Source organism: Pongo abelii, chromosome 9, assembly GCF_028885655.2.
Source record: "Pongo abelii isolate AG06213 chromosome 9, NHGRI_mPonAbe1-v2.0_pri, whole genome shotgun sequence".
Taxonomy (NCBI): Eukaryota; Metazoa; Chordata; class Mammalia; order Primates; family Hominidae; genus Pongo; species Pongo abelii.
In genome coordinates this window covers 39,601,750-39,624,355 of record NC_071994.2, presented here as the reverse complement: position 1 = coordinate 39,624,355, position 22,606 = coordinate 39,601,750, and the positions used below count along the sequence as shown (strand labels likewise).

The following is a 22,606-nucleotide window of genomic DNA, read 5'->3' as shown; positions in this document are numbered from 1 at the left end:
ACTCCATGAGGAAACATTTTTTAAAAACCCACAAATAATTTTTAGGTTTCACTTTTGCCTCTGCTTCCTCCAGAGCTACAAAGGTCACCCAAATTTCTGTGGTGAGGTTATTTAGGAGAGCCTTTCTTTTGGATGTCAACTTGTCAAACTTGCAGTTTAGATGAGTGTGATGTAGTCTTCTCCTAAAATTTACTTTTGCACCATTTGTTCATATAATAGACATTCTCTGAGCACAGGCACTGAGGACATCAAAATAAATGAGACTGAATTTCTGCCCTTGGGGACTGCAGTGTTAAAGGTGGGTTAGACCCAAAAACCAACAATACAGTGCAGTGTGGTACATGCTGTAACTAACATGCACAAAGGGCATTCCCAAAAAAGAGAATGAAAAGAGGGAGGAAGGTGGCAGAGGAGAAAAGCCTTTGGCCCAAGTTTTTGTTCAATAAAGATCATATTTTACAGATCGAAAGATTATATGATCTGCTAACCCCTTAGCACATATAGCTCATGAAGCAAGACAAAGTACCCATGCAGAGTTCAACACTAGTGAGCCTCTGGGGCAAGTAAGTTGGAAATCATAACCCATTTATGGATACCTACCTAGAACTGATTTCCTGTTCAGAGTGCCTTCCTAGCTGATAAGAACAATACTGAAATCTTTCTTTTCCATGAGAGAAAAATATGTTGAATCATTTAGCAAGTACCTACAGAGCCACCTACTATGTATGTGCCCAGCAGTCTACTGTGTGCTATCAGGAGTAAGAAAATGTAGAAATATTCTTGCTTTTAAACGGTTTGCAATCTAATTGTAGAGATAATACTAAAATACATGAGAAGCTTCTCTGGGATAAGGACTATATCTCATGCAACTTTTAAAGTTACCATTTAGTCAACTTCCTACCACCATTACATACTTCTGGTAATCAATTATCTTCCTTCTTCCCTTGGGATTTTGAATTGGGAACAGAATAGAAACAAGCTGCCAAATAAGAATCAAAATACAGGGTCAGCCTCAATTTCAGTGCAAGTGGTCCATTGCTTTGGTTCACAGGCTCTACAGTCCAGAAGATGAAAGATTAAGGATTTCATCAATCAGATTAACCTCTCCTCTTTTCACAGAAAGAACAGTAATGGGGATAAGAGAAGGGCCTAGAATATTCCCCTGGAAGTGTTACTTATTAGGAAGCAAGTTCCCTTGTGGAAACACAAGGATGGGGGAAAGGGATTTCCCTCAACATTGTTCTATTTACGCACAGAGAATTCAAGTAACTTGCCCAAAATCACAGAGCTAGTAAGTGGCGAGGCTTAAATCAAACTTAATCATCAGGTCCAGGAACACAGGTACAGGCTGGGGCTGCCTCATGAAGTCTCTATTTAGGAAATGTGTCTTTAAAGTCAACAGACTGTCCTGAGTAGGACATTCTAGAACATTTTTCTAGACAAAAACATCATATCCACAACTTCCAGTCTAAAATCTGATACAGCAAAGACACACAATAATAATTTGTTATATAAGTGCATATACAATTAATTACCAAATTGTGAGGTACAGACCACCTAGGAACTCAGATAGGGCAGCTTTATTATTATGGGCAAGAGTCTTTCTAGAAACAGAATTCCAGCTGGATCTTGAAGAATGAGTAGAATTAAGATGAATAAAGAGCAGAAAAAGTCATAAATAAACACATGAGACTCAGAGAATTACAACAAAACAGTTTTAGTCTTGTAAATTTTGCTATAAAGTGAAGCATAGTTAGGTATGAAGCATGCTGATTAAACTTTTTATTGTCTTAATACAAGTCTAAAAAAAGCATCTTTTTTGAGGTGCTGGAAAGTACTAATAATAAAAACAGTGGCTGAAATTCATTAAGAATTTACTATGCCAAGCACTGCTCTAAGCACTTCACAGGCACTAACACATTTAATCCCTACCAATACCCTGTTGAGAAGTTGAGATACAGAGAATTTAAATTACTGGCCCAAGGTCATAGACCTAGTAAGTGTTAGGCCTGGAGTCAAACTCAATCCTCCTCTGGCTCAGGAATATTGTTCCAGGCCTTTGCTCTCACCTGGAAGTTTCTAATTAGAAAATTTCTTTCAGGTCAGAATAAAATCTTCAGCAGTTCTCTCATCTCAAAGTGTCTGAATTTCTGATTATTTACAAGGCTGCAAATCCCTTCTAGCCATGCTCTAATGCAAGTACTTGGATAGTGAAATAAACGATAAGTCTCTCTAAATCACAGGATATTCAGTTTATTTGATTTTAGTTCAGCAATTCTTAAACTGTCCTATACATCCAAACCATCTGTAGAAGTTTCTAAACCCATATAGGCCCAGGGACCCAGTACCAAACTTACAAAACTTAGAGACTAAGATCTCATATGTATACATATTTTAAAGATTCAAGGGTAAGTCTGATGCTCAATGTGTTTGAGAATCACTGCTGTATGCTGTGTTCTATTTTATTAGTATTTCTTTTATTATTATTATTATTAATACTTTTAAGTTCTGGGGTACATGTGCAGAACGTGCAGGTTTGTTACCTAGGTATACAGGTGCCATGGTGGTTTGCTGCACGCATCAACTCGTCATCTACATTAGGTATTTCTCCTAATGCTATCCCTCCCCTAGCCTCCTACCCCTTAACAGGCCCCAGTGTGTGATGTTCCCCTCCCTGTGTCCATGTATTCTCATTGTTCAACTCCCACTTACAAGTGAGAACATGTGGTGTTTGGTTTTCTGTTCCTGTGTTAGTTTGCCAAGAATGATGGTTTCCAGCTTCATCCATGTCCCTACAAAGGACATGAACTCATCCTTTTTTATGGCTGCATAGTATTCCATGGTGTATATGTGCCACATTTTCTTTATCCAGTCTATCATTGATGGGCATTTGGATTGGTTCCAAGTCTCTGCTATTGTGAATAGTGCCACAATAAATATACATGTGCATGTGTCTTTATAGTAGCATGATTTATAATCCTTTGAGTATATACCCAGTAATGGGATGGCTGGGTCAAAAGATATTTCTGGTTCTAGATCCTTGAGGAATCTCCACACTGTCTTCCACAATGGTTGAACTAATTTACACTCCCACCAACAGTGTAAAGGTGTTCCTATTTCTCTACATCCTCTCCTGCATCCGTTGTTTCCTGACTTTTTAATGATCGCCATTCTAACTGGCATGAGATGGTATCTCATTGTGGTTTTCATTTGCATTTCTCTAATGACCAGTGATGATGAGCTTTTCTTCATATGTTTGTTGGCAGCATAAATGTCTTCTTTTGAGAAGTGTCTGTTCATATCCTTCACCCACTTTTTGATGGGGTTGTTTTTTTTCTTGTAAATTTGTTTAAGTTCTTTGTACATTCTGGATATTAGCCTTTTGTCTGATGGATATATTGCAAAAAATTTCACCCATTCTGTAGGTTGCCTGTTCACCCTGATGTTAGTTTCTTTTGCTGTGCAGAAGCTCTTTAGTTTAATTAGATCCCATTTGTCAGTTTTGGCTTTTGTTGCCATTGCTTTTGGTGTTTTAGTCATGAAGTCTTTGCCATGCCTATGTCCTGAATGGTATTGCCTAGGTTTTTTTCTAGGGTTTTTATGGTTTTAGGTTTTATGTTTAAGTCTTTAATCCATCTTGAGTTAATTTTTGCATAAGGTGGAAGGAAGGGGTCCAGTTTCAGTTTTCTGCACATGGCTAGCCAGTTTTCCCAATGCCATTTATTAAATAGGGAATCCTTTCCACATTGCTTGTTTTTGTCATGTTTGTCAAAGGTCAGATGGTTGTAGATGTGTGGCGTTATTTCTGAGGCCTCTGTTCTGTTCCATTGGTCTATCTGTTTATATACCATGATGTTTTGGTTACTGTAGCCTCATAGTATAGTTTGAAGTCAGGTAGTGTGATGCCTCCAGCTTGTTCTTTTTGCTTAGGATTGTCTTGGCTATACGGGCTCTTTTTTGGTTCCATATGAAATTTAAAGTAGTTTTTTCTAATTCTATGAAGAAAGTCAATGGTAGCTTGATGGGGATAGCATTGGATCTATAAATTACTTTGGGCAGTATGGCCATTTTCACAATATTGATTCTTCCTATCCGTGAGAATGGAATGTTTTTCCATTTGTTTGTGTCCTCTCTTATTTCCTGGAGCAGTGGTTTGTAGTTCTCCTTGAAGAGGTCCTTCACGTCCCTTATAAGTTGTATTCCTAGGCATTTTATTCCCTTTGTAGCAATTGTGAATGGGAGTTCACCCATGACTTGGCTGTCTATTTGTCATTATTGGTGTATAGGAATGCTTGTGATTTTTGCATATTGATTTTGTATCCTGAGACTTTGCTGAAGTTGCTTATCAGCTTAAGGAGATTTTGGGCTGAGATGATGGGGTTTTCTAAATATACAATCATGTCATCTGCAAACAGAGACAATTTGACTTCCTCTCTTCCTATTTGAATATGCTTTATTTCTTTCTCTTGCCTGATTGCCTTGGCCAGAACATCCAATACTATGTTGAATAGGAGTGGTGACAGAGGGCATTCTTGTCTTGTGCCAGTTTTCAAAGGAATGCTTCCAGCTTTTGCCCATTCAGTATGATATTGGCTGTGGGTTTGTCATAAATAGCTCTTATTATTTTGAGATACATTCCATCAATACCTAGTTTATTGAGAGTTTTTAGCATGAAGGGCTGTTGAATTTTATGAAAGGCCTTTTCTGCATCTATTGAAATAATCATGTGGTTTTTGTCATTGGTTCTCTTTATGTGATAGATTATGTTTATTGATTTGCATATTTTGAACCAGCCTTGCATTCCCAGGGATGAAGCCGACTTATCGTAGTGGATAAGCTTTTTGATGTGCTGCTGGATTCGGTTTACCAGTTTTTTATTGAAGATTTTTGAATCAGTGTTCATCAGGGATATTGGCCTGCAATTTTCTTTTTTTGTTGTGTCTCTGCCAGGTTTTGGTATCAGGATGATGCTGGCCTCATAAAATGAGTTAGGGAGGATTCCCTCTTTTTCTATTGATTGGAATAGTTTCAGAAGGAATGGTATCAGCTCTTCTTTGTACTTCTGGTAGAATTTGGCTGTGAATCTGTCTGGTCCTGGGCTTTTTTTGGTTGGTAGGCTGTTAATTACTACCTCAATTTCAGAACTTGTTATTGGTCTATTCAGGAATTTGACTTCTTCCTGGTTTAGTCTTGGGAGGGTCTATGTGTCCAGGAATTTATTCATTTCTTCTAGATTTTCTAGTTTATTTGCATAGAGGTGTTTATAGTGTTCTCTGATGGTAGATTGTATTTTTGTGGGATCAGTGGTGATATCCTCTTTATCAACTTTTATTGCGTCTATTTGATTCTTCTCTCTTTTCTTCTTTGTCTGGCTAGCGGTCTATTTTGTTAATCTTTTCAAAAAACCAGCTCCTGGATTCATTGATTTTTTTGAAGCGTTTTTTATGTCTGTAATCTCCTTCAGTTCTGCTCTGATCTTAGTTATTTCTTGTCTTCTGCTAGCTTTTGAATGTGTTTGCTCTTACTTCTCTAGTTCTTTTAATTGTGATGTTAGGGTGTTGATTTTAGCTCTTTCCTGCTTTCTCCTGTGGGCATTTATTGCTATGAATTTCCCCTACACATTGCTTTAGCTGTGTCCCAGAGATTCTGGTATGTTGTATCTTTATTCTCGTTGGTTTCAAAGAATGTATTTATTTCTGCCTTCTTTTCGTTATTTACCCAGTAGTCATTCAGGAGCAGGTTGTTCAGTTTCCACTGTAGTTGTATGGTTTTGAGTTATTTTCTTAATCCCGAGTTCTAATTTGATTGCACTTTGGTCTGAGAGACTGTTATTATTTCCATTCTTTTGCATTTGCTGAGGAGTGTTTTACTTCCAATTATGTGGTCAATTTTAGAATAAGTGTGATGTGGTGCTGAGAAGAGTGTATATTCTGTTGATATGGGGTGGAGAGTTCTGTAGATGTCTATTAGGTCCACTTGGTCCAGAGCTGAGTTCAAGTCCTGAATATCCTTGTTAATTTCCTGTCTCCTTGATCTAATGTTGACATTGGGGTGTTAAAGCCTCCCACTATTATTGTGTGGGAGTCTCAGTCTCTTTATGGGTCTCTAAGAACTTGCTTTATGAATCTGAGTGCTCCTGTATTGGGTGCATATATGTTTAGGATAGTTAGCTCTTCTTGTTGCATTGATCCCTTTACCATTATGTAATGCCCTTGTGTTTTTTGATCTTTGTTGGTTTAAAGTCTGTTTTATCAGAGACTAGGATTGCAACCCCTGCTTTTTTTTTTGCTTTCCATTTGCTTGGTAGATCTTCCTCCATCCCTTTATTTTCAGCCTATGTGTGTCTTTGCATGTGAGATGGGTCTCCTGAATACAGCACACTGATGGGTCTTGACTCTTTATCCAATTTGCCAGTCTGTGTCTTTTAATTGGGGCATTTAGCCCATTTATATTTAAGGTTAATATTGTTATGTGTGAATTTGATCCTGTCATTATGATGTTAGCTGGTTATTTTGCCCATTAGTTGATGCAGTTTCTTCATAGTTTCAATGGTCTTTACAATTTGGTATGTTTCTGCAGTGGCTGGTACTGGTTTTTCCTTTCCTTATTTAGTGCTCCCTTCAGGAGCTCTTGTAAGGCATGCCTGGTGGTGACAAAATCCCTCAGCATTTGCTTGTCTGTAAAGGATTTTATTTCTACTTCACTTCTGAAGCTTAGTTGGCTGGATATGAAATTCTGGGTTTAAAATTCTTTTCTTTTAGAATGTTGAATATTGGCTCCCACTCTCTTCTGGCTTGTAGGCTTGTAGGGTTTCTGCTGAGAGATCCGCTGTTAGTCTGTTGGGCTTCCCTTTGTGGGTAACCCGACCTTTCTCTCTCACTGCCCTTAACATTTTTTCCTGCATTTCAACCTTGGTGAATCTGACAATTATGTGTCTTGGGTTTGCTCTTCTTGCAGGGTATCTTTGTGGTGTTCTCTGTATTTCCTGAATTTGAATGTTGGCTTGTCTTGCTAGGTTGGGGAAGTTCTCCTGGATAATATCCTGAGGAGTGTTTTCCACTTGGTTCCATTGTCCCCTTCACTTTCAGGTACACCAATCAAATGTAGGTTTGGTCTTTTCACATAGTCCCACATTTCTTGGAGGCTTTGTTCCTTCCTTTTCATTATTTTTTTCTCTAATCTTGTCTTCATGCTTTATTTCATTAAGTTGATCTTGAATCTCTGATATCCTTTCCTCTGCTTTATCAATTCAGTTATTGAAGCTTGTGTATGCTTCACAAAGTTCTCGTGCTGTGTTTTTCAGCTCCATTAGGTCATTTATATTCTTCTCTAAACTAGTTATTCTAGTTAGCAATTCCTCCAACCTTTTTTCAAGGTTCTTAGCTTCCTTGCATTGGGTTAGAGCATGCTCCTTTAGCTCGGAGGAGTTTGTTATTACCGACTTTCTGAAGCATACTTCTGTCAATTCATCAAACTCATTCTCCATCCAGTTTTGTTCCCTTGCTGGCAAAGAATTGTGCTCCCTTGGAGGAGAAGAGGCATTCTGGTTTTTGGAATTTTCAGCCTTTTTGTGCTGGATTTTCCTCATCCTTGTGGATTTATCTACGTTTGATCTTTGACGTTGGTGACCTTTGTATAGGGTTTTTGTGTGGACATCCTTTTCGTTGATATTGATGCTATTCCTTTTTGTTAGTTTTCCTTCTAACAGTCAGGCCCCTCTGCTGCAGGTCTGCTGGAATTTGCTGGAGGTCCACTCCAGACCCTGTTTGCCTGGGTATCACCAGTAGAGGCTGCAGAACAGCAAAGACTGCTGCCTGTTCCTTCCTCTGGAGGCTCTGTCCCAGAGGGGCACCCACCAGATGCCAGCCAGAGCTCTCCTGTATGAAGTGTCTGTCGACCCCTGCTGGGAGGTATCTCCCAGTCAGGAATCACGGGGGTCAGGGACCTGCTTAAGGAGGCAGTCTGTCCCTTAGCAGAGCTCGAGTGCTGTGCTGGGAGATCCACTGCTCTCTTCACAGCCAACAGGCAAGAACATTTAAGTCTGCTGAAGCTGCGCCCACAGCCACCCCCTCTCCCAGGGGCTCTGTCCCATGAGATGGGAGTTTTATCTATAAGCCCCTGACTGGGGCTGCTGCCTTTCTTTCCCAGATGCCCTGCCCAGAGAGGGAGAATCTAGAAAGGCAATCTGGCTACAGGGGCTTTGCTGAGCTGTGGTGGGCTCCACCCAGTTCAAACTTCCCAGGGGCTTTGCTTACATTGTGAGAGGAAAACAGCCTACTCAAGCCTCAGTAATGGCGGATGCCCCTCCCCCAACCAAGCTGGAGCATCCCAGGTTGACTTCAGGCAGCTGTGCTGGCAGTGAGAATTTCAAACCAGCGGATCTTACGTTGCTGTGCTCCATGGGGGTGGGATCTGCTGAGCTAGATCACTTGGCTCCCTGGCCTTCAGCCCCTTTCCAGGGGAGTGAATGGTTCTGTCTCACTGCAATTTCAGGTGCCACTGGGGTATGAGAAAAAACTCCTGCAGCTAACTCGGTGTCTGCCCAAATGGCCACCCAGTTTTGTACCTGAAACCCAGGGCCCTGGTGGTATAGGCACCCAGCTGCGAAGACTGTGGGAAATGTGTAGTATCTGGGCCGGATAGCACTGTCCCTCCTGGCACAGTCCCTCAGGGCTTCCCTTGGCTAGGGGAGGGAGTTCCCCCAACCCCTTGCGCTTCCTGGGTGAGGCGACGCCCCACCCTGCTTTGGCTCGCCCTCCGTGGGCTGCACCCACTGTCTAACCAGTCCCAATGAGATGAGCTAGGTACCTCAGTTGGAAATGCAGAAATCACCCGCCTTCTGCATTGATCTCTCTGGGAGCTGCAGACTGCAGCTGTTCCTATTTGCCATCTGACCAGCCATCTAGTATTTCTAATCATTCACTTAGCAAGATTCTCAGGTTTAAGTAAAATTATAACTAAGTTACTAAGGAACAATACATCAAAAGTCATATATTCACTTTTCCCTCTAAGAGTTTTTTCTTTTTAAAAGAAATTAAATTAAAAAACTCCTTGGAAAAAACATTTTTAATCTTCCCATTACCACTTTATTCATTGGCACACAGAAGGGTACCAGTCTCTGCTGGAGACAAAAGTGGATACTAGGCCAGGGTGACAATATCAGCCTGTTTCTGCCCCAGGTCTCACATTAATGCATCAAGGGCAAGATATGGTTTCTTACTTGAATACTGCAGGTTTTGGTTACAGACAGCTGGAGTGGTGGTAAGGGGACTAATTTAGGTGAAGTCACTGGGCTATCATCCTTGCTCTGGTTCTACAGCTGTGCATTTTGGATTGCTATTTAGCTTCTCTAAGCTCCAGTTTCCTCCTCTGTTATATAGAAATAATGTCTGCCAATCTTTTTTATAGGGTTATTTGTAAGATCAAATGGAATGAGATATGTGAATGCATTTTTAAAATGTATGGAATACCACACATTTGGACAAGATTATTATTGAGGTGTGCAATCTTGTCTATGTGACAAGTGAAATCACGTAGGAATCGTAGTAACAACAAACCAACTGAATTTTGGTGTCAGTACCAATGCCTACTGGGGCACTGCACTAGAGCAAGTTTTCCTAACACATGGAACAGTGACAGTGAGGGTTCTCCTAGGTTTTTATGTGAGACTGCCTGAAGAGCAATTACGGGCTCTGGAACAATAGATGCTACTAAGTTTATTTTATTATTATTTTTATTTTACTTTAAGTTCTGGGATACATGTGCAGAATGTGCAGGTTTGTTACATAGGTAAATATGTGTCATGGTGGTTTGCTGCACCTATCAACCCATCACCTAGGTATTAAGGCTCGCATGCATTAGCTATTTGTCTATTTGTCCTGATGCACTCTCTCCCTTCCCCTGCCCCCTGCCCCAGACCCCAGTGTGTGTGGTTCCCCTCCCTGAGTCCATGTGTTCTCTCTGTTCAGCTCCCACTTATGAGTGAGAACATGCAGCGTTAGGTTTTCTGTTCCTGGCTACCAAGTTTAAGAAGGTCATTGTCAGGGATGTGAAAATCAGAAAAATAATCTGGTATTTTAGGAAAAGCACTTAAAATAAATTGTATTAATGATTTTATACATAAAGTGTATAAAACGTTTTAAAGATTATATAAACATTTGAATGATTAATAAAATACTTGATAAGGCAATCCTGTATTAATATTCAACCATTTATACATGATTATTTCTAAACATTATACAATGCAAAAAAATTCACATTTTTAAAGAAGTATCTACTTTATCAGGTACCATTTGTAAATACTCTTAACAAGCAAGTGAATACAACTGTCAATACAAGTGAATATACACAGAAATGGACAGCAGGATGGTCGCTTGCCTGTCTGTCCTGCTCGGGAGTAAAAGAGAAGGCTAGGAACATGGCTGTAGGTTTGGTATTAGAAGGAAAGTGGGACCTATTCCAACTTCCTGATCCTGTGATTTTTTTTTTTTTTGAGATTCACACACACACACAAACTATGCACAAGTTTGCTTCCATGTTGTATAGCAAGAGTTTAAATATTTCTGAGTTAATGATGCCAAATTGTGCTCCGATTATATCAGCATATTTACATGATCCTTGAACACCACATATAGATTCCTACACTACATATTTAAGCAAAATCACCTCCTGACTTCACAATGAAAGGAGACCTGCTGGATTAAAAAGTGGTTTCTAGTAAACCCCAAAGAGATACCGTTACTAAATTACTAAATTTAAAGGCAAAATAGTATTCACTAAACTGATTTTTCTGTCTTCTTTTCCTTATTTGGCATAATCATTAACCAACTTCTAGTAAATGGAAGCATTCTCACAATTTAAGTTTTTTTAGGGGGAAACACACAATTTATAAATACTGTCAAGTGAAGAACAGATTCCTGAATACTAAAAGACCCATGCATATCCTTGTATGTAAAAAAAAAAAAAAAATTCCATCATAAAATCATAGACTTAAACACCATCTTTGATTCAGAAGTTCTCCCTCTACTGTAGCTTCTGCTGTAGAGTCATTGTCAAAAAGAGCTCTTCATGAAAGATTCTCAGATAGCAAAATGCTTTAAGACAATGTCTAACAAACATTTTTATTGTCTCAATTTGTACACAAACTGACACCTGAAAATCACAGAGGATAAAGAAGTTCAATCTTTAAAACAGAGAGATAAGTTATTCCAAAATGCTACCAGTCAATAATTAAAAATACAGTTTGGGGGCAAGAAGTTCTGAAATAACTCAGAGAATTTGCTCAAGATTTTACTTTTGGACCAGTCCTCTTTGGGAGGGAGTATGTGAATAGGTAATGAAAGCCTTATATGAGAGAGTCAATGGAGAGCCATATCAAGGAGCACCTGAAGATATATGGATCAATACAAGGAAAAGAAATCCAAGTAGCCCAGTGCCTGACACTCACTGGGCACTCAATTAATGCATGGTGAATTAACAAATGAATTAATGAAAGAACCATTTGCTACGTATAACATTGTTACTTTAAGAAAAAAGAATTTGAAACAGAAGAAAACATACACGCAAGAACACATACAAACTATAAAATATATGATATCCTAAAGGAGATGTAAATATTAAACTGCTTTGCTGACTGACACTATTAATACCTAAAAGCAGTATGAGAGATCACAAAGAATAAGGACTCATTCATCCTTGGAGTGGGCTGCTCATCTTATGGTCTAACTTGCATTTTATGTCATGTCCATGTTGCTTAATCTCCACCTGTTCTACAGAAGAGCAAAATAAGTTGTAAATAAATTATTAAAGAAAAAAAGCAACTCTATCCATGCTGAGGCCTGAGGGAGTTGGGGGAGGAGTCAATTCCTTTTAGTTTGTATTTAAAAAGAGAAACTCTTTGGAAAACTGTAGTATCTGAAGATTTTGTGGTTTCCAAAAGGTGAAGGTGAATGGTGAGAAGTTTTCTTAGTTTAGCTACTGAACCCTAAAAAAATATAATCTCAAAAGTTAATTTCTTAAGCAATTTGGGCACCTGAATTTGATAAGAACTCTTTTTTTTCCAGACATTCTGTTCTGTCTAACCCAAAGGAAAAATAGCCAATTTTGAGAATCTGTATACAAATAAGGAAAAGTAAAATACAGCGCTTTGCAAAGAAATGGGAGGGATTTCTGATACTCGATTCATGATGCTAAACACATCAAGTAGATGATTCGAAGGCAGAAATATATAACTGTTCTCATTAGGATCGTTTATGAACTATAAATAAGGAGCAGACTATGGCCAATGCATTAGAAAAAAACAAGTACAAAGGCACTTTAGAAAATACCTTACTCCAACCTCCCATTTTAGTGTCATTTCTAAAAGGGTTTCATTTCAGCCTTCCTACCTTTCTTCCTTCCTTCCCTTCCTTCCCTCCAACGGGGTCTCACTCTGTCACCCGGGCTGAAGAGCAGTGGGACAATCACAGCTCATTGCAGCCCCAACCTCCTGGGCTCAAACGATCCTACTGCCTCAGCCTCCCAAGTAGCTGGGACTACAAGTGCCTGTCACCAGGCTTGGATAATTTTTTTTGTCTTTTGTAGAGATGGGGTCTTGCTATCTTGCCCAGACTGGTAATGATCTCCTGGGCTCAAGTGATCCTCCCACCTCAGCCTCCCAGAGTGCTGGGATTACAGGCACGAGCCACCACACCAGACCTCTTTTTTCTTTATTATATATTCCTCTAATAAAGTGCTCTGTATGCAGTGGGCATTCAATATTTGCTAAATTAAATTAATGGAAAGTTTTCTAACTACCATGTAGAGTATCAAAATTTACGTCATTGGTTCTAGAACTGCTCTCTGAAGCAACACAAATTACACTTATGACAGTTCGTCAGATCTTTGAAGCCCATCCTCAAAATAAGGATGTCAAAAATACATCACACATGTTGACACTCTAATCTCCCAGCCACAGTAGGTATTAGCAATCTGAACGTTATTTATACTAATCCTTCACAGTTTTAGAATTCTTCTCAACCCAACATTCAAAAACCACTTGCCATTCCAGCCTAAGTTTTCTTGTCCCTAAGTCATCCATTCCAAGTCCCCTCAACCACTGCTCACATGCAATGCTTTCAAATTCCCTATGCATCCTGGTCACAGTGATTTGAATGTACACTAATTTATCGATGATGTACCTAAAACAACTTATTTCATTTCCTTGAACTGATGATAATATTCTAGATACAGTCTATTTAAAAAGTGAAGAATTATTAGCTTCTCCATTTCAGTATTATATTTCTAGCTGTGCAGCCCAAAATTTCAGTAGCTATGATAAGAGCCTCTTGTCACACCACTGGCTTATACTGAACTTGCAGTTAATTTAAAACATTCAAGTTTCCTTTCTACAATCTGCTGATAAGTCATCCCCTAAAACCGTGCCCGCAACTCTCTATTCTCTCCTAAATTGATTTTTTGAACTTAATCATAGTATTTTACATTTAAGTAAATGTAAATGATCCAGATTCTATCATTCAACAGAATGTCTGCAATATCTGCTGGCTTTATGTTTCACATGATAAGCATATCGTCTGTGCCTTCAGACACATTATCAGCCAACATGTCGGTACTGGATGTATTTTCCCAATGTTGCATAAGAGGAATACCTTCGAGAGTTTGGCCTAGGAATGTGGCCTGGGACTCTGCCAAGCATCTCTCTCCAGCAAAATGACTGCAAATTTCTCGACCTTCAGATTCTACATGATGTAAAAGAAGTTTGTCTGTGTTTAAAAACACATTCAAGAAATAAGTGAACATGTGAAAAGACAGAAAAACTTGTTTTAATTTGGGCATAGTTTCAGTTTTCAAAGGCACATGAAGGCAGAAAGAAAGAATCACAAAATGGAACTACTGATGATAGCAACTCCAAAACCAAGACTGATTAGACTAAATCCCATGTGGCAAAAATTTTATTTAGTAAGTTTCCTTCTCCCGCTCTCCCTTTAGATATATGTGCATACACACACACGTACCTTTATTTTAGTAATTTTTTTTTCTGGAAAATAAAGTTTTCTGCACCTGATTGCTTCCACGAATAACACAAAGCACAAACAATATGACTTTCTTTGGTTATCATGCAATTTTTTCTCTGCTTACCAGAAATTGGCACAAATTTAAGATATACTATATTCTACTCCCTGAAGCACAGTAGCTGGCATCTCCACTGGCATTTAAAAATTTGAAGACATTTAAAAGAAAATCCACAAGTTTATAGTTGCTGTCTAAATCAACTTTAACATTTAATATATTCACAATTTCATGAGTGAATCAAATTACACATAAGAAATTGTAGAACTAAGCCAACTAAATGACTTTTATAATAGGTACTGGGGAAAAATATTATTAAACCTTTTCCTCCAATTTCTGCCTTTCTTCCAGCAAGACAAACCATTTTCATGAAGTTTCTGTCTACCTCACTAGTGATAATCTGAAGCAGCCATTAATCAATCTATTAGTGCATTCAGCAACATTTATCAAAGTGCCTCCCCTGCTACCAGAACTGTTTTGGATGCTGTTGTGGGCGCATGCAAAAATGAACTAAATATAGATTTTGTCATCCAAGAATTTTAAGTCAATTTGTAATTATTGGTTCTTGGTTCCATAACTTTTTTTTTTTTTTTTTTTTTTTTGGTGCTGGCTCAGATGTACACCTTCATCTATTCTAAGGTTAAGGCAATCCTTATAATTTTCTTCCTTTGTCTTGTTTTTTTTGTTTGTTTTTTGTGTGTATGTTTAAAATCCTGCTTATATTTGACTTTATTTTATTCTCACATCTTCTGAGATCATTAAAGTTAAAGGTAGATCATAAATCAAAAACATTCTTAAAGGTCTCTTTACTCAAATTATTTGGTGTTATTGTATCTCAGAAAGTATAATGAATTGCCTGTAGCCAATAAATAAAATCAGAACCTTTATACTCAATGGTTCAGTTCGGTACATATCCATGAAAATAATAAATGTTAAAAAGGATGCTAGCCGTTGATTCCTGGCATGCTATTCTACATTTGGCTACATTACAACGTTAAAAGGATTTAGTGCATATATCAAATTGTGGATCTGCTTGTTTTAAAATTTCATCTGTAATTCCACATGCACCCCCCCACCCCCATACACACTCACAAGATCTGAATATGGTAACAAGGAAATCCTAGTAACTGTAGCGTTGGAAAAATGGTTCATATGGAAATAAGCCATTTGGCTGGTAAAGCTGGTGATTTTGTTCTCTAGGTGGCACTATTACTTCAATTTTTGGTGAGTTGCTTAAATGACTTGGAACTGCCCGTTTATTTTCTTTGAATTCCCATTTTATAAATTTTAATTTTATAAAAGCTAGTTGTAATTAAACGACAGGTTGCCTTCTAGGTTTTATTTCAGTAAGTCAATTTGAAGTTCAGTGATTTTTTATCATATTATTTTATGTTTCCTTACTATACTGTCTTAGATTTAAGAAATCCTCCCTTGCCTGACCTCCTCTCTCCAAAAATGCAGAGGCATGTCAAAAACACAGAGGGTCGTCATAAAGTTGCCGTCAGACCAAAGGAACCAAGATGAAAGCATGTTTAAGAGCTACTAGGTTCTGGGAGATTTCAAAATCAGGACATTACTACCATGACAACCAATGAAAAGTTCTTTCAAGTGAACCTTTGGGGAAAACTATATAACATTCCTTACTCTCTAGGCTCTCTGGAAATAAACTTTTACTTTATTATGGCTGTCACTAAAGCTTGTAAATTTACTTTGCTTCCTTCCAATCGTTCTCCTGTCCCACACCCAGCCCCCTAACTCACCTAATGCAACCCATCCTCAAACATCAATCTATAAATGAGACATCAGGGCAATGAGCCACTTCTTAGCATCTAGTATATTTGATAAGATTTGTCTCATCAAGAGGATAAGTGCCCTAGAGCTTCTACTTGAACTTACTTAATTTAAATGAAAGCTTCCACACTTATCTGACCAGATACTCAGATTTTTCTACAGAAAAGAGAATACCTTCCTGTTCCACTTAAAGAACACACACATTTACCACTCCCCCTCCTCTCCCCTGCAAAAGGTTTTCAATGTCAGTACATTAGTGAGCTCCATTTTGCATCTGCCATCAATAATGATTCCATAGTCAATAATTCGGTCCATGACCTTTCTAAGTCTTTACAGTGTAAATATTCTGGAAATCCAGTGAGGCACTTAAGTATAAAATTATTTAGGATTAAATAATTCTATGCCTTAAGTAGAAGTTTAAGAGGACTTTTAGGACACACATGACTAAGCCTACAAATACCAAAGCCACTCTATGTTTCCTAGGTTTAAATACCACATGCAAATAACATACGGATTTCATTTGCCAGCATCATTTATTGCTTAACATTACTCCATACTAAACAGAGTAAATGGATGCAGAGTGTAACCAGTAAGTTTGCTCATTCACTTTTGAAGCTCATCCGTGCATGTTATTCATCCTAATAAAGAAAATTTATCACAACACAACTTGATGCGATTCTTGTTCAAATGATTTCCTCTTCCACTGAAGAACAGCCAGCACTTAAAACCTAGAATTCCACAGAATTCTCTCCTCGATTCCTCTTTAAAATGCAATTCACAGCTTGAGATCACAGAGCCTGCCAGTGGCTGAATGGCTGCACTAGATGGCTGAGAGTCTTTCAATTAAGCAACAATTTTGCAATTAGTGGAAACTGAGTGCTGTATAACAATTGTTTGAAAACAAGTTGAGACAAGTTAGCAATTACCCTATAAAAGGGACATATTCACTTTTGTTAGATAGGTGAGACCCCTCATACAAATTGAACTCTTCCACACAGGGAGATGCAAGTTGAAAATTAATGTTTTAATCACTAAAATCAAATCCATATTATGGGCACCTGAAATGGGAGTGCCTTTCTTCTCAAAAGATATTCAGAGTTTAGCATCATCCACTCTCTATGCTGTCTGTTTTTATTCAGGAAGTCTGAAATTGTTCTTCTCTACTCCGGGATTAATTTCCTACATCTCAAAATGTTAATAAACTACTTGAACATAAGCTTTCCATTCTGTAAATCTTCAATTTCCTTAAGAGTAAGTCTACGATTGAGACCCAAAGCTGCTGGCTGTGTTATATTTCACAGTTCACAGTTCTCTCTCTCTCTCTCTCTCCTTCTACACACACACACACACACACACACACACACACAGAGAGAGAGAGAGAGAGAGAGAGAGAGAGCGAGAGAGCGAGCGCGAGAGAGCGCCCCAGGTTTTAGAAGATGAATGTAAAAAGAATGTAAACAAGTTCTCTGCTATACTATCAGGTGGGCGTGCCCAGCTTACTGTGTGTGCTGAACTACAAACCAGTGCTATTCATATGAGAAAGAAATGATATCAATCATCTACATTTTGACTATTGAAAAGCTGGGACTCTTAAAGATTCCAGGAAAAAGGGAATAGCTTACATTCTCATGATGCTCCTCTTAAACAGGAAACCCACGGACTTTGAGCCAGGATTTTAGAAATTTGCATTTTTTTTTTTTTTTTTTAACAGGATTTTCCCTCCTCGTGAGTCAAAATGAACAAGAAATACCCCAGGACCTCCCTTCCCTCCTTGGCCATTAATGAGATTAAGGCAATTAACTCACATAGTATAAATGAATCATTTGAGGTGATGACTGCATTTTAGGCAAATGATGACTTTCTTGGTTCCCTTGGTTTGCAAGTAAAAGTTACACACATTGAAAAGACACTCTGAAACAGATTTCCTAAATGCTTCATTTTCTGGATACACCAAGGTTGACCTACTATACATGTTAAATGGTTTTAAAATATCATCTTAAAATAAACGAAACTTCCAGCTGCTAACTCAGCTCTGAATGGGCTATGAAAGGCTCCAAAGGTATGTGAAAAATTACTGTTATTTTGCTTTAAAAAATGTAATGTCTAAGAGTGTCTGCAATGTTCTAATGCTTCAAAACATGTACGTAAGCCTTGTTTATCTGGAAATCATTTCTTTCTGCTTATATCATTTATAAATAGAAAATGTTCTGTAATAATTTAAAATAGTTCCACATACATAATGCTTTTCGTGTCATAATACTTACTACTGGTCTATATTTACCAACATTTATCACATTTTACAAAATGAAGTAGAAGAAAAAAAAGACAACGACTTTATGGCCCTGGAATTCCAGTAACGGTGACCAACATGTTTTAAATTCCAGTAAAGGTTATGGTTACATTTCAACAAGTGTCTCTTTCCTTTCTCTTACCTCTCCTGCTAACCCAGAGGTAAATTTACCAAAAAAAAAAAAAAAAAGTCTTAAGCAAGGCATTTGCAAAATCAGAAGACAGGAACAGGAGTTTAATGATTGTTTTTAAAAGGTGCTGTTCCCAGGGTCAAAACTTTGTAGTGTAATTTCAACATGCTATGTTACCTATTATGTGTAATGTCTTGAAGCGCTGCATGTCATAACATCAGAAATCTCCAACCTAAAAATTATGTTGCATGAGATAAGCATTGAAGGCACACACGTTCAGACAAATTAAATCTGTAATTATGCCTCGATAAATTAAAATGTAAAGACATATCAAATTGTAAGACCAAAATGGCTTTTGACCTTACAACAAACTCATATAAAAATAGATTTTTCGATAATAATAAAGGGGAGAGAGAGATTTTGCAGGATATTGAGCCAGTAGGGAGGGGTCTCATTTAATAGCATGTCGCCTTTTATATGCAGTTAGAAAATCAACGTTCCCAATTACATATTACTTTGCTTTAAAAGATTACTAGGAGGATTAATAAACACTCAGAAATATGCCTTTCTTCGCTTCTGGCCAAGAACATTCCTGCGTGCTTGTTGGAAAATGTTCTTTGGTTGCTACTGACATTGAGGAGTAAGTGCAGGATAACTACAAGACCCTAAAATAAGATCCAAGAAGCCCTAACACACCACCAGTCGAGGCTTATCAAAGCTCCCCCAGCGCGAGGAAAACTTGCATAGAAGCCAAACAAGAACGAGGAGTCAAAATCCACCGACGACGAGTCGCACGCCCCACCGAGCTGGAGTCAGCAGCACCATTCAACAAGTCCCTCCTACCAGCTCTCTAAGGGATCCCGCAAAACCTTCGTTTACCACTTCCCCACCCCCAGCCTCCCGCCCCCAGTAGCTGCTCTTGGCAGCATGGCCGGCAGAGGGCACCCTCTACCTTCCCTAGCTTCGTTCTCCGGGTCCCCTCCTCCTCCTCGCCTCCCCTCCAACCCGGTCCCTCATCCCCGCTCCACCCCCAACACACAAACACTGCATCCTCCAGTTCACCCTCGCAGCCCCGAGGCTTCTTCCTTAGGGATGCCCCTAGTCTGTAATCTCCCCTTCTTCTTGCCGGTCAGGAACAGAGCCCCCAATCCTCAGCTATTTCTTTCCAGGCGCAACTCACTCACCCATTCCTCTTCCCGGCTCTGCATCCCCAGAGACTAACCCGAATCAAGAATCCCCCACGTACATCCCACCCACTCCCCGAAAGTCAAAACTCTTAACTTCCCTGGAGGGCGCTTTAGAAGAGGGGCTTAGGATGGGTAAAGATGTGGGTTCGGCCCGCCTGAGAGTCTCGCAGACCCTTTCAGTTCCCAGCGGTAGGAATTCCGCCTCCCAAGTTTTCCAAGCTACATTGGCTTCGGACTTGTAAGTCCACTTCAGTCTCAACTCCTGGGGAGCAGGTAGCCGTGTGCAGCTCCGGGGAAGGGATGCGGGCTGAAGGCGCAAACTTCCCTCCCACTCCCCCCGCAAGTCGGCGCGGGGACCACCTAACCCCTGGAAGGATTCCTAGCCTAGCCCCAGCACCCTCTCCTCAGTCAGGGCCCCCGACAGCTCTGGCCCCCTAAGTCTCTCTCGACTCCTCCTGGGCTGGGGGAGGGCTGCGAGGGATCCCCGGGTCGCCGTCTTTGCTCCCATCACGCAGCTCTGGGTCTCCTCCAGGCCTTCTCTCCTCTGCTTCGTGACTTCCCCGGGTCCCTTTTTCCCTGATGGTGCCGGCTGACCTTCTGGGTTGTGGGTTGGGGGAGAAAACTCCCCAGGAGTAACTCCAAATCGTCCCTTCTACCGGAGAGGAGGAAAGGAGATTGGCCTCGTCCCACAACTTTGGGGGGGGGGGTCCCCCAGTCAACTTTCTCCCGTGGACGGGCAGCTCCTGCACCAAGCCCCACTCCCGGCGCTTGCCTACCTCGGGGTCCACACAAAGCTCACGGGTCCCCGGCGGCGGAGTCACATCGTGGTTCCGATTCTGGCTCCAGCGCCCAGCCCCGGTCGCCGTCGCGGTGCTGCTTCCCGCCGGCCCCACGGCAGTGGTGGCAGCTGCATTCAAGTGTCTCATTAAAGCCCCCCGAGCAGGAGGTGTGGGGGGGCGCACCGGGCTGGCTCCTCTGTCCGGCCCGGGAGCCCGAGGCGCTACGGGATGCGCGGGACAGCGAGCGGGCGTGTGCTCCCGGGCGCGGCGGCGGCAGCGGCGGGGACCCGGAGCTCCAGGCTGCGCCTTGCGCCCGGGTCAGACATTATTTAGCTCTTCTGTTGAGCTTCGATTGGTCAAACGGCGCCGCCCCCCCGCCCCCCCCCCCCCCCCCCCCCCGCTCGCCCGCGCTACCGATACCCGTTCGGGGCGGCAGCTTAAAGGGAACGCCGCGTCTTTTCTTCGCCCGGGGAACCGAGGGGCGCCCGGGACTCCCTGCTCCCCCGGGGCCTGTCCTCACCTCCTCCCCCAGGGCCCCGCGACATCGCCCTGCGAGTCCTGCGCCCTCCTGGGGCGCCTTGGGCAGGACGCCCGCGGCTTCGAGGGGTGTTCCAGCCCCAGCCCCAGCCCCGGGGAACCCCGCGTCCCGCGCCCTCTGCAGAAACCCCGGCTGTGGGCGCTGGGGCTGGAGGGAGCGAGTGAGAATCGCACGCCCCGAGGTCTCGCTCCCGTAGCTTTCAACTCTCCCCTTCCTCCCCATCCCAGCACCCAAGTTCTCTGGGAGAGGGCGTGCGTTTCCCGGGCCACAGACACACCTTCCCGCACCTTCCAGCACTACGGAGCTTGCGAACGCGAGCACACAATGAAATCGCACAGAGCATGGGGGCTATTGGTTTACTCTGCTGCTTTAAACACGCCGGCTTAAACAGAGTTCGCGCACTGACCTCTCTAGAGTTTGCCTAATAGGAATTCAATCAAGATAATAACAGCATTTTTTATTGATGAACGCCCCCAGATAACGTTACACCAAGTTACTTGTTCCAGCCAGGAAGCCCAGGCAATGACAGACCTCGCTAAAGCCACACGCTTTCTAGCCGACCAAACAGAAAAACGGAAAGAGAAAGAAAGAAAACAAACCCACCTTTTCAGTCACTACTTGTCAAAGTAACCATCAAGGCAGCTGCTCCGGGAAAGACTTCGGCACCAAAACTCCCAGACTCTATAATTTTTTCACGTTCCCTTCGCTTAATTAAAGGGGGGGAGGGGGCGCGAGTCTTTGGTGCCCGCTATGTACTCCTTCTGTTCTGCAGCAAAGAAGTTAAATTATTGATAGTGGAAATTGCATGGCGGAGGTAATACTCGCACCCCATCAGCGAGAAGCTCCATTTGATCTCGGCAGAGGCAGGGAGATTTCATGCTAGTTCGCCGGGGGGAGCGGCAGCGAGAGCAGCCCTCTCCGCGGTGAATGGGAAAGTGGGTGGGAGTCCACGAGAGGGCTCCACGGTGCCTTGACGTGCGCTGTCATATGATACCTCCGCTGCCTCGAAATAGACACTCTAGTGCACGAATTACCAGAATCAAAATTCAGCGCATTTAAAATGATACATCTTTTATTAGAAGAGTTCCGTTCCAGGGCATTGCATGCTTTTGCAGATGTTTTCACTTCCAGCCCCAGCAAACACACGTATAAGCTAACCCTTTTAATAACGAACCAGGGCAGCCAAGATAAATAAAAAGTCTTCTGCTTTAAGCAGAGTGGGGGTGGGTGATTCGAGGGTGGGGGCAGAACTGGCTCAGTTAATCCTCCCCCGCCCTCCACCGCCACCACTGCCCGCAGCAAAAGAGCAAATAGCCTTTCGGGTTCTCGTTTGCCTGTAGCCAAGACCCTTGAAGAGAACTTATATGGCTAGGGTCCAGAGGACATTTTCAATTATCCATTTGATGAACTCTGTCAACCATCTACCTGTGTTTCTGCTTTAAAGCTGAATTTTCTTCTCATTAGTTCAACCAATTTGTGCAGACCTTAAAATTTAGAATACAGAACAAGATAGCAGTACTGTACTTAAATTGGAGTCCCTGGACCTCCTCGGAGCATAAAAATCACCTGGGTGAGTGTTAAAATGAAGGTCCCTCCTCCTGAAATTGTGATTTAGTAGGGGTGGGGCAGGGCCCAGGAATTATAATTTTAATAAATACCACAAGCAATTCGAATGCAGACAATCTGAAGTCACACTTTGAGAAACACTCTCTTGGGGGTACAACACTGGGTATCAGAGGAATCTCCCACCAAGCCCACACCCAAATTCTGCAGGCAGCTTTCTGTGTATGTGCATTTTTCTGTAATCTCAAAGGGGTCTGACCT

At 41.2% G+C, this 22,606-nt stretch overlaps 1 protein-coding gene and 1 long non-coding RNA gene across 3 annotated transcripts in view; one reads left to right on the top strand and one right to left on the bottom strand.

Moving 5' to 3' along the window:
- Positions 1 to 19,914, top strand: part of LOC129048656 (uncharacterized) — a 194,859-nt gene extending 174,945 nt beyond the window's left edge. The window contains exon 5 of the long non-coding RNA XR_010141868.1: positions 17,570 to 19,914. This is a non-coding gene — a long non-coding RNA (uncharacterized LOC129048656). The remainder of the gene's footprint in view (positions 1 to 17,569) is intronic.
- BDNF (brain derived neurotrophic factor) overlaps positions 1 to 21,715 on the bottom strand; it is a 47,985-nt gene extending 26,270 nt beyond the window's left edge. The window contains exon 1 of one of the 2 annotated variants that reach the window (XM_009246513.4): positions 21,386 to 21,715. Coding sequence is in view for 1 of the 2 variants with exons in the window: in XM_002821931.4 (XP_002821977.1) it covers positions 20,242 to 20,391 (150 nt within the window). In the remaining variant the exon portion in view is untranslated. Of the gene's footprint in view, positions 1 to 20,241; positions 20,603 to 21,385 lie in introns of those variants that run through there. The other variant, XM_002821931.4, reaches the window with a different exon arrangement.
- Between the last annotated feature and the right edge of the window lie 891 nt (positions 21,716 to 22,606).